The sequence below is a fragment of the Arvicanthis niloticus genome, chromosome 2, assembly GCF_011762505.2.
Source record: "Arvicanthis niloticus isolate mArvNil1 chromosome 2, mArvNil1.pat.X, whole genome shotgun sequence".
Taxonomy (NCBI): Eukaryota; Metazoa; Chordata; class Mammalia; order Rodentia; family Muridae; genus Arvicanthis; species Arvicanthis niloticus.
Window position 1 is genome coordinate 59,739,348 of NC_047659.1, and position 11,319 is coordinate 59,750,666.

An 11,319-nucleotide genomic window follows, 5' to 3' on the forward strand; every position below is an offset into this window, starting at 1 on the left:
TTTTGTGGTCTCATTTTTCTCATCTGTAAAATGAGGAAGGGCGAGATAAACTCAAGCATCTCTTTCAGACCTGGCTTCGGATTTTGCAAGATGCACTCTGGTGCTATGTGAGGCCATCCAGGCTTCTGCCAACACAGGCTGATGTGATTTCAAGTAAGTTCTAGCTCAAAGGTAAATCTGACACCACCACTTGAACTTAATGCAGCCATCTGCTAGGCTCTTCCCGAGAACCCACAAATTAGGGATATGGATGGGATGGTGTTGGGGGTGGAAGGTGAACTCATTTCAGAAAAAAAAATCTGATCTTCTTGCCAGGATACAGCTGGAGAGCAAGCACAATCACCGACACCCGCATTCCCTTTGCAGCTAGTGGGGGCGTCATTTCTGGCTACAGCTCTGGATTTTTCTTGTTCAACAGACTCCTTCCCAAATTATTTCACAGGAGGGAGGGACATGCATGATTCCAACAAACACACAAACCTGAAAGCCTAATAAAACCGCATAATTTCCCTTCGGAATCTAGTCTTTGAAGAGCAGTCTGTAACTTTCTAAAGAGCGTCCCCGTTTTCTAGTCAAGAATTCAGCCGCGTGAGATTCCACAGCAAGACCCTCGCTATAGCGTACGGGGGTGGCGGTGTGGGTGGCGGTGTGGGTGTGTGGGGGGGCGGTTTAACAGACGCTCTAGGCGACGGCCTCGTTGGTCGGCCCGGATGATCCCTTTCTAGCCAGGTTATCCTCTCTATGGTTTGTGCGCGACTTCCGGTGGCGGGACGCGAGACCGCGCACGCGGGAAAAGGTTCCCTGGCATCCCCTTCCCCGTATCCCTACCCCCTCCCCCGCATCCCCCTGCGCCCACCGCCCTCACTGTGTCGTCGCGAGGCTGCAGCTCGAAGAGGTGGGTGGTCGCGATCCCCGGGCCCCGGGTGTGCATGGGCCCCGCTCCCCCGCGGGACGATCGGATGGATCGATCCGCGTTCAAATTCGCGGGCAATGGGCGAATCCATTTTAAAAGAAGGGGGAGAAACGTAGATTCTTGGGGGCCTCGGGGTGGTGGGATCGCTGCGATCAGGACACTAGCTTCTGAGAGGAGTTGAGGTGTGCTCTCTGAGCGGGTCTCAGGTTCCGCCGATTGTTGCCGTGCCTGTCGGTGGAATGTACCGAGAGGGTGTCGGGTTGTGGTTTAAGCGCCACTATAGGCCTGGTTCTGCACCTAGGGTCCTGGGCCTTGGCCTCAGGAGCGCTGCAGAGCCGAGTCAGTAAGATCCCCAGGCAGTAGAGAACTTGAGACATTACCGGCACAGCTATTCATAGGTGAGCAGAGTAAAGTGGCGTCGTTTCTTGCTTATCAGTCTCCTTCCCGAATTAGATTCCCACCCTGCTGAACATCTTCACACCTAACCAGGAATTGGGGCCCAGCATCCAGAGAAGGGTTCGTTTTCTCTGGTGCAGCCTAGGGCTGTGTGCTCAGGCCACCACGGGCAGGTGAACATGGCAGAGACATTGGAGTTCAACGACATCTTCCAGGAGGTGAAAGGGTCCATGGTGAGAATGGCTTGGGCTTTTTACAGGCAGAGAGGGGAAAGAGTTTGTGTCTATTAACAAAAAGCTTAACTCTGTCTACACTTTTGGAAACAATGTATCATTGTATCCACCAAGCGAAAACATCAGCAAAATCTCAAGAGTTACATGATGTCCAGTTTGAAGAGATTGCATGTGTAGGCCTATCCTAAATCCTTGTGCTAAAAACAAACAAACAAAAAAAAAAAAAACCAGGAAACTGGGGCCCTTACAGGGTTTCTGATGCCAGAGTCAAGCTTTCAGTCTAGACTTAATGTCTCTTGTGTCTTTTGACTTGATTTCACCATGACCTGTTGCTTTTCTATTGAAAATCTGGCCATCCTGTATCACCATATGGGTGAGGGGTTGAAAGGACCTGCTACACACTGTATCCTGTTCTGATTTTGGGTCTGTATTTTGGGCAGAATGATGGGAGGCTTCGATTGAGCCGCCAGGGTATCATCTTTAAGAACAGTAAGACCGGCAAAGTGGACAACATCCAGGCTGGGGAGTTGACGGAAGGCATCTGGCGTCGGGTAGCATTAGGCCATGGGCTTAAACTGCTCACGAAGAACGGGCATGTCTACAAGTACGATGGCTTCCGTGAATCGGTGAGCCATCTCGTTCTGTGACCCTCTTGCCTTGTCTTGTTTCTTTTTAATCTTCTAGAGACAGTTGGTGTTCCTCTGATAATAACGTCACTGCTCGTTCAGGTTCCTCAGAGCTTGGTACTTCCCCGATCTCAGAGCTCTAAGATTTTGCTTTTTCCATTTTGAGCTGCTTTTGAGTGACAAACTCAAAAAAGTTTACAACTCTACAGCTCTAAAGTTTAGAAACTCAGGAAGGTGATAACACATATCTGGGGATTTAAGTTTCTTTACTACTCTTAGCCAGAGGCCCAGAGGCCCAGAAACAAAAGGTTTTTGTTGTTGGTATTGGTTTTTTTTGTTTGTTTGTTTGTTTTGTTTTTGTTTGTTTGTTTTTTTGAGACAGGGTTTCTCTGTGTAGCCTGGCTGTCCTGGAACTCACTCTGTAGACCAGGCTGGCCTTGAACTCAGAAATCCGCCTGCCTCTGCCTCCCAAGTGCTGGGATTAAAGGCGTGCGCCACCACCGCCCGGCAATGTTGGTATTGTTAAAAAAATATTTTCATTTGTTAAAAATTATTTTATGTGTATGAGGCTTTGCTAGCATGTGCACCTGTGCACCACGTGCATGTCTGGAGCATACAAAGCTCAGAGGCGGGCATTGGATCAGCTGGAACTAGAATTACAGACAGTTGTGAACCACTGAGGTGCTGAGAATGACTCCAGGATCTTCCGGCAAGAACAAGTACTCCTATCCTCTGGGTCATTAGGTCTCTAGCACTTAAAAGGTTTTAGGCATAAGGTTAGGAGAAGGAAAGAGGCTTGGAAGAAGGACATCCCCGAGAGGAGGGCTGAGGGCATCTAGGTTCTATCAACAGTCTCCAGTAACAAAGTAAAATTGTTTTAAACAGTTTCAGAATTGGTATACTAAGTTAGCTGAGGTTTCTAAGGAGGGTACATTGGTGAACTGAGTTAGAGAATCTCAGGACCTTTGTGTTCAGGCCCAGAGGTTTAACTGGGACTACACTTTCTCTGTTTGATTTACAGGAGTTTGAGAAACTCTCTGACTTCTTCAAAACTCACTATCGCCTTGAGCTAATGGAGAAGGATCTGTGTGTGAAGGGCTGGAACTGGGGAACAGTGAAGTTTGGTGGTGAGTGAGGAAAATGGATGTTTGGGGAGAAGGTGGGGTAAAGAAGGGCCTTGGACGGTACCTTTCTTAACTCTTTCCTTGGTTCCAATTTCTAATTTCAGTTTCTGTGTTTAGCATGAATTTATCCGGCATGTATGGTCCATCAGGCACTGTGCCTGGTTTTGGTATAGTGTGAACAAAGTTCCTCCAGGCCTCTGTCCTTGAGGACCTCAGGGCTGGTGGGAATGCTTCTGCAGACTCTCGGGGAGGAGTTTGTGATTTGACAAGCTCTTTCCTCACAGGACAGCTGCTTTCTTTTGACATTGGTGATCAACCAGTCTTTGAGATACCCCTAAGTAATGTGTCCCAGTGTACAACAGGCAAGAATGAGGTGACCCTGGAATTCCACCAGAATGATGATGCTGAAGTATCTCTCATGGAGGTGCGCTTCTATGTCCCTCCCACACAGGAAGATGGTGTGGACCCTGTGGAGGTAAGACTTCTTCATGTTGGGCTGTGGATGTTCCTGAATAGCCTTTGGCTGGCTGGCTTGGGAGTAGAGGCCCGCTGTTTGAATACCCATGTGTGTTCACAGGCCTTTGCCCAGAATGTTTTGTCAAAGGCAGATGTGATCCAGGCCACTGGAGATGCCATCTGCATCTTCCGGGAGCTGCAGTGTTTGACTCCTCGAGGTCGTTATGATATCCGGATCTACCCTACCTTTCTACACCTGCATGGCAAGACCTTTGACTACAAGATCCCCTATACTACAGTTCTCCGTCTCTTCCTGCTGCCCCACAAGGATCAGAGACAGATGTTCTTTGTGGTGAGTAAAAGCGCCATGGGGTACCTGGTTTTTGCCCAAGTCTTTAGTAGATAAAGGTTACTATTGATGCCTAGAGGTCCTTATTGTTTAGTCACCTGGGTTCAACATAGTCTTGTCCACTTGTCCTTATCAGATCAGCCTGGATCCCCCCATCAAGCAGGGCCAAACTCGGTACCACTTCCTGATCCTCCTCTTCTCCAAGGATGAGGACATCTCCTTGACTCTCAACATGAATGAGTGAGTGTGTCACTGGACTTCCTTCTGGCCATTATTTAAGCAGCAGGCAGGCCTGCCATTGGACTTCATTTTGCTTTGTTTGTAGGGAAGAAGTAGAAAAGCGCTTTGAGGGGCGACTCACCAAGAACATGTCAGGATCTCTCTATGAGATGGTCAGCCGGGTCATGAAAGCACTTGTAAACCGTAAAATCACAGTCCCAGGCAACTTCCAAGGGTAAGAATATGGGCTGAGGTCCTGACCTGCTGAGGACAGGGATGAGGTGGGAAGTATTGTCTTAAAAAAGAAGTCTTTGCTGGGATGGGTACACTCTAGAAGCCTGAGTGCACTTGTGGTGATAGTCAACACTTCTGTCTAAGCACCTTAGTGGGAGTGACTTCTGAGAGCCTGGCATTAGATGTGCCCTTGGGTTCTGCTGTGGCTGGTGCTGACAAGGCTCCCTGCACATCAGGCACTCGGGGGCCCAGTGTATCACCTGCTCCTATAAGGCCAGCTCAGGACTCCTGTACCCCCTGGAGCGGGGCTTCATCTACGTGCACAAGCCCCCTGTGCACATCCGCTTCGATGAGATCTCTTTTGTCAACTTTGCCCGTGGCACCACAACCACTCGCTCCTTCGACTTTGAAATTGAGACCAAGCAAGGCACTCAGTACACCTTCAGCAGCATTGAGAGGTAAGAGCTTCCTCCTGTTCCCTCCTGGCTGTCCTGACCCTAATCCCACATCTACTGGGAAGCTCTGCCTGGCCTGAGTTCTAGCTGACTGTTCTGAGTTGAATTTTTCATTCAGCTTCTCTGAGATCTTGTCCTTTAAGTACTCAGACTCTGGAAACATATCCATCACTTTTTTCTGTCCTTAGAAAAGTTATTTATTTATTATATTATGAAAGCTGTGTGTGGTTCTAGCCCGTTCTTCTTCATTTCCCCTATGGTGGAAATATTATCTTGGAATGAGCTCTGTGCCCAGGAACACAGCAGCTAATGTTTATTGAGTACTCAGCTGTGAGCTAAACATTTTACAAAATCTCCGTGTTTAACCCTCATAACAATCCTGTGAAAGATGAAGTGCAAACCAGTAAAAAGATGAAACTCTCCCCTCCTACAATTCCCGGCTCAGTGCCTATTTGGTGACTAGTTATACTTTCTGTCCAGAACTCTTCAGGGCTGTATCTAACCCACTGATGTCCTGCCTAGTGTAGTCATGATTTCTAGCTCCACCCAGCCTGACAGTATCAGAACGTCGGTTAGCCCTCCTGAGCCGGTCCCAACCATCTGTTAATGCTGTTTGTCCCTCCTCACAGGGAGGAGTATGGAAAGCTGTTCGATTTTGTCAATGCTAAAAAGCTCAACATCAAGAACAGAGGACTGAAAGAGGTATCTGTGGGAAGGATGTGCCTCTCTCCTGTTCTTTCTGTAGAGGAGAAAGGAGCAAAGACTTGGTGGCTTCTTTTTCACTCTTTCTTCTCTTCTTACCTTTATAGAAAAAAGAGGTGCGTGTGGCTCCTTCCCCTTCCTGAGCAGGTTCTCTCTGCATGGCTTTAGATCAGTCTATGCAGCCTCTTAGGAGCCCCTGTGGGGCCAGGAAAGGGTGGGGCTTGGATTAACTCAGTCTAGTAGGCCCTGCATGTTGGCTGTGTGGACATTCCCGCTCATGTACTTCTGGGAGCTGCCGTTCTGATTTCACAGGTGTGGGGAAATGCTTTGAGTGCTGAGAAGTGCTGGCTTGAACATGGTGGCTGACACTCATTTCTTCCCTTGCTAGGGCATTAACCCAGGTTATGACGATTATGCTGACTCTGATGAAGACCAGCATGATGCCTATTTGGAGAGGATGAAGGAGGAGGGCAAGATCCGGGAGGAGAATGCCAATGACAGCAGTGATGACTCGGGAGAAGAAACTGGTGGGCTAGTTTCTGCTGGGGGCTGGGCAGTCAGGCTCTACCTTTGGCCTAGGCTGGTGTCTGGCTAAGGGGTGGGACTTCCACTGGAGTGGAAATTGATGTCATCTGTGTTCTTTCTCAGATGAGTCCTTCAATCCTGGTGAAGAAGAAGAAGATGTGGCAGAGGAGTGAGTGTTGACTGGCCCTCATAGGGATAAGATTATGGCCTATAAACTTAAGGGCTTCTGAATAGTTCTTATGTCCCAGTGTTAGTTAGCCAGTGGTCCAAGATGGAAAAGTGACCTCCAGTGAAGTGATACATGAATGCATTTGTGAAAGCGTCAAGGAATTTATTAGTGCACATCATGCTTTGAAACCAGAGAACTGGGAAGAGAATGGGAATAAGCTAGTGCTTATGTATGGCTAGGGGTTCTCACTTGCAAATGACAGCAGTATCCTTGTGCTTCTGACAGTCACTTAACATTCTGGCTGTCCTTGTAAGAAAGTGGCTCTACAGGGTTGTGTTTTTTTGTTTTGTTTTTTAAGTTTATATAACTGGAGAGTATAGGGATGTAGTTGACTTTAGGCACTACTGGATCTGGGTGCTCAGAAGTTGTAGGGAAAGTTATCTTTTGCTTCTGCTTTTATTCTTAAGAAAGAATGGTCCATGCCCCTCAGAAATGCTAGGCAGGCTTAATGTGGATAGCTTAACACCCAGAAGCACCTGCTGGTGAACAGCAAAGTGAATAGTGTGGTCTCCAGCTGCCCCTTCCTGAACTTGAGACAATACATACATGCAGGGCTCTGATGGACCAGAACCACCCCAAACCCTGCAGCGGGAATGAGTTCTCTCCCTGCAGAAAACTGAAACTTAATCCAGAAAGATTGAGTAGCAAAATCAAAACCAAATTGTGAATATCCTTCAGAAGCCCACTGATTTTGCTCAGAAAGCTTAATGCACAGATGCTTATGAAGTGCCTTGGAAACCTTTCAGCAGTGGGCGGTGTCAGCAGCTGCTCAAAGGAGATGCGTTTTAGTGGACAGAACACCCAGACTCCGACACAGGGACTGGCTTCAGTTGAAGCTGGTTTTCCTCCCTTTTAGGGCTGCCTCTTTATCAGAAAAGATTGTAGTATATACAAAGATGACCACCTGAAATGGTGAAGTAGACTTGGTGTCTTGCAGGCCATCAGGAGACAGTGTTGTACAGTATTGGAGGGTGGAAGTGGAGTAGGATCTGCCTTAGAGCAGAAGAGCCCACTGAAACATTGGCTTTTCACTGATTTATTCAACAAATAACCTTTTGTGGTGGCTGCTCTGAGAAGGGATGTTGAAGCCATCTTAGTGAAGGGCAGGAAGCTGGGGTGGGAGATGGTGGTGGAAGCTGTCCCCAGGACTTACTCCCTTGGCTCTGTCTGGGCAGGTGTCTAGATTCCTTTCCTTCTACCTCTGTATCCTGCCTTCCTCTCCTGAGTCTAAGCCTCCCTTTGGCAGGTTTGACAGCAATGCCTCTGCTAGCTCTTCTAGCAATGAGGGTGACAGTGACCGAGAAGAGAAGAAGCGGAAACAGCTCAAAAGGGCCAAGATGGCCAAGGATCGAAAGAGCCGCAAGAGGTCTTCAGAGGTATTGGGAGAGACTGTGTGTGTGTTTCCATTTTCTATTTCTTTTCTCCTGTTCACTTCGGTAGATGCTGTTGATTGGGCTGCTTTTTGTAGGCTGGTTATGACCTTAGTAGACATTTTTCTTTTTGGTCCTGAGATACTTTATTTCATGAAGATATGGGGTAGGTTTATTTGTTTTTTAATTTTTTGCTTATTAGACTATTTTTAATATTTTTTACAATTTTTTTGTTTGTTTTGTTTTTCGAGACAGGGTTTCTCTGTGTAGCCCTGGCTGTCCTGGAACTCACTCTGTAGACCAGGCTGGCCTTGAACTCAGAAATCCGCCTGCCTCTGCCTCCCAAGTGCTGGGATTAAAGGCATGCGCCACCACCGCCCGGCTATTTTTTACAATTTTATACATATATGTAGTGTACTGTTACTTTCCTCCTTCCCCTTCCCTCAGCTCCATAATTGGTACCTATTTTACTTCTTTTCTGGTGAGTTTAGTAAGGATTGCTTGTGTAGTGGGTAAGCATGGGATGAGGGTTAGTTGTTGAAGCATAAGTAACTTATCAGTGGCTACACCACTGATGACAATGATTCACGTTCTCCTAGCAGCCGCTTACATGTGGCTCCTACCGAGGGAGTCAGCCCTCATGGATGCCTTTCGCATCTCTGGTAGAGTATCAGTAGGCAGTGCCCTTAGCTGTCGAGTGCTCGCAGTCGCAGCCACATTTCTTTGGCCTTGGTGATACAGATGTTCTGTTTAGGACTGAGCCCACAGTTGTTACTTAGTCTCAGCACATGACCAGATGTGAGTCTCTGAATCTGAATTAGGAGATATCCTGCCTCTGCCCCAGGAGATCTCTTTGAGGAGAAAAAAGTTGTCACTTGTGGCTTAGTGCTGTTGCCTGTGTAGCCCAAATCTGTTTGGTTCTTCCTGCTTCTTTTCCTTTCCCAAATAGTTTCTTTGGGGAAGCGTGGGATAGTTGTGGGAGGTTGACGGCTGGTGGCATCTGCTTTCTTCCATAGGTGAAGAAAGGTAAGGATCCAAATGCACCAAAGAGGCCTATGTCCGCCTACATGCTGTGGCTTAATGCCAGCCGAGAGAAGATCAAGTCGGACCATCCTGGCATCAGTATCACAGATCTTTCCAAGAAGGCAGGTGAAATCTGGAAGGGAATGTCCAAAGAGAAGAAAGAGGTGAGTAGCAGTGGGAAGGAGGGGAAGCAAGAATGGCTTTTTAGGGATGTGGGGTGTGCCACTCCTGAACAACTGTAGATGCAGATTTGCTTGCATCAGTCTGAAGGAGTACTTGTGCTTGTGGCAGGAGTGGGACCGCAAGGCTGAGGATGCTAGGAGGGAATATGAAAAAGCCATGAAAGAGTATGAAGGAGGAAGAGGGGACTTGTCTAAAAGGTGAGTGTTGGGTACAAAACGGCTAATAACTGCTTAACGCAGCTTGTGTTTTCCAGGTCAGAGTAGAGGATTATTGTACACATTTTGACAGCAGTTTGAGTAGTGCTTAAGTCCCTGAATGCCACTGTCAAGAATGGGTGATGCACTCAGGTTGGGGGATAAATATGGCCCATTTTCCTAGATCAGTTTTATTTGAAATAACAGAATAGTTCAGAAAAAATATTTTTGAGAAGCCTAATACAAAGTCCACATGAGCTTTTAAGTAAAACAAAAATGTCCGGTAAGTTCTGTATATCAGTTGCTTTAGGCTGTGACCCTGGTTCTTCCGAGTACTTAGGTATGTTCCTGTTCTTTGGGCTGACAGCCGACATTATATTTGTCATGGTGAGACTAGTGTGGCCAGTACTGGGGAAAGTCCTCATTAAAGCTAGGAGAAACGTGGCCTATGTAATAATACAGAGAGCCTAATCACGTAGCTTTTTCATGGTCCTAATTTAGGGACAAGTCTAAGAAGAAAAAGAAAGTAAAAGCAAAGATGGAAAAAAAATCCACTCCCTCCCGGGGCTCATCATCCAAGTCTTCATCCAGACAGTTGAGTGACAGCTTCAAGAGCAAGGAGTTTGTGTCCAGTGACGAGAGTTCTTCAGGGGAGAACAAGAGCAAAAAGAAGAGGAGGCGGAGTGAGGTGCATCAGCAATGTGGGGGTGCTGAGGGGTGTACGTGTCTGGGAGTGGGTAAGGTCCAGTTGTGGTTGGTCTATGAGAGGAATGAGTTAGTGGGGACGTGGACTTCTGAGGTTTGGTGAGTACAGGAATTGTGGGAAGAGCTAGGCAGTAGGAACCCTTCACCTGACTGGGAAGGCAGCTGCTATTCATTTACCCTAAGAGAAACTTTGGTTTTCAGGACTCTGAAGAAGAGGAACTAGCCAGTACCCCTCCAAGCTCAGAGGACTCTGCCTCAGGATCTGATGAGTAAAAGAAGAGAGCTCTTGCCCTTGCCCTCTCATGTCTCCAGGCTCCCTACTCATTTTGGTACCAGTCTCTCACATAGTCCTTGGATTCTGTGCCATCTGAGTAACTGCTCTTGGTGGCTTCCACTTCCCTAAGGCTTTGAGGGAAGCACTTAACCTCCACTGCTTTGCAAGGGAGGCTCCTTGCAATCTGGAGAGACTGGGTAGGAGTGTGCTATCGTCTACTCGCAATGCATTGAAGGATCCAAATCCTCAACCTACTTTCCTACTTTCCTGACTGTAGGGGTAAAGCTGCTTCCCATCCTGTTCAAGTTGCTGCAGCAGGGGTCATGCAAAGTCAGGCCTGTAGCTCCTAATAGGGGCCTATTTCTACTTTTATTTTGTATTTCTGGTCTGTGAAAACAATTTAATAAAGGGAACTGACTTTGGAAACGATGTCCTTACGTCTTCTTTCCCACTTTGCATGTGGTGTTTACCTTTCCTCCTGGCCAGCTGGGAAGCAAGTCTCCAGCTACATCGTGTCCTTCTCAGCTGGACAAGTGTTAGTTTTCACCCTTGTCTGTGGAACTGTGCCACCTGAGAGTCAAGAAATGAGTGCTGATCTGATTAGTAAGCCTCTCATAGCTCCACTCACGCCATTAGCCAATGGTGGGGGCAGCAGCGGTGGCGGCTCTGAGCTTTTTTAATCACCTTATGAGTCAAGGGTCTTACAAGGCTTGAGATAATAGAATGAGGATTGACTTTCTAGTGTAGAGAGTGGAAACCTGAGTCAAGAGGATTGGGGAAATGAGTTGTCTGTATTTGTGAAGTTAAGTATGAGAAGATGCTGGCAAGGAAGGGCTACAAAACTTTGTGTTTGGTAACTGTATCTAAAAGATCATTAAGGAGACATAACAGGAGGGAAAAAACTACCCCACCTGTCACAGTGGCTCTCAATCAGAATTTATCCACGTGGGGTGGTCAGGTCGTTTGCCGCTCACAGAGGATTCAGGTGTAACAGGAAGACTCCAGTCCGCCAACGGTTCCCTTCGTGCTGCCCGCGCTCTATGGTGCTGTAATCAGTGTAGGCTTGGGGAAAGCTGTCCAGGGCGGTTTCCTCTCTAGGCAGTCATCTC

The 11,319-nt window shown here is 47.5% G+C and overlaps 1 protein-coding gene across 1 annotated transcript; it reads left to right on the top strand.

Moving 5' to 3' along the window:
- The first annotated feature begins 741 nt into the window (after window positions 1-741).
- On the top strand, window positions 742-10,636 carry Ssrp1 (structure specific recognition protein 1). The gene is made up of 17 exons (XM_034494636.2): window positions 742-895; window positions 1,367-1,542; window positions 1,983-2,168; window positions 3,190-3,295; window positions 3,577-3,767; window positions 3,870-4,100; window positions 4,234-4,337; window positions 4,423-4,551; window positions 4,787-5,008; window positions 5,635-5,707; window positions 6,096-6,234; window positions 6,356-6,401; window positions 7,708-7,837; window positions 8,848-9,018; window positions 9,146-9,234; window positions 9,733-9,919; window positions 10,138-10,636. The coding sequence occupies exons 2-17, from the start codon at window positions 1,489-1,491 to the stop codon at window positions 10,207-10,209; spliced, it is 2,130 nt and encodes a 709-aa protein (XP_034350527.1). The 5' UTR covers window positions 742-895; window positions 1,367-1,488; the 3' UTR covers window positions 10,210-10,636.
- The last annotated feature ends 683 nt before the right edge of the window (window positions 10,637-11,319 follow it).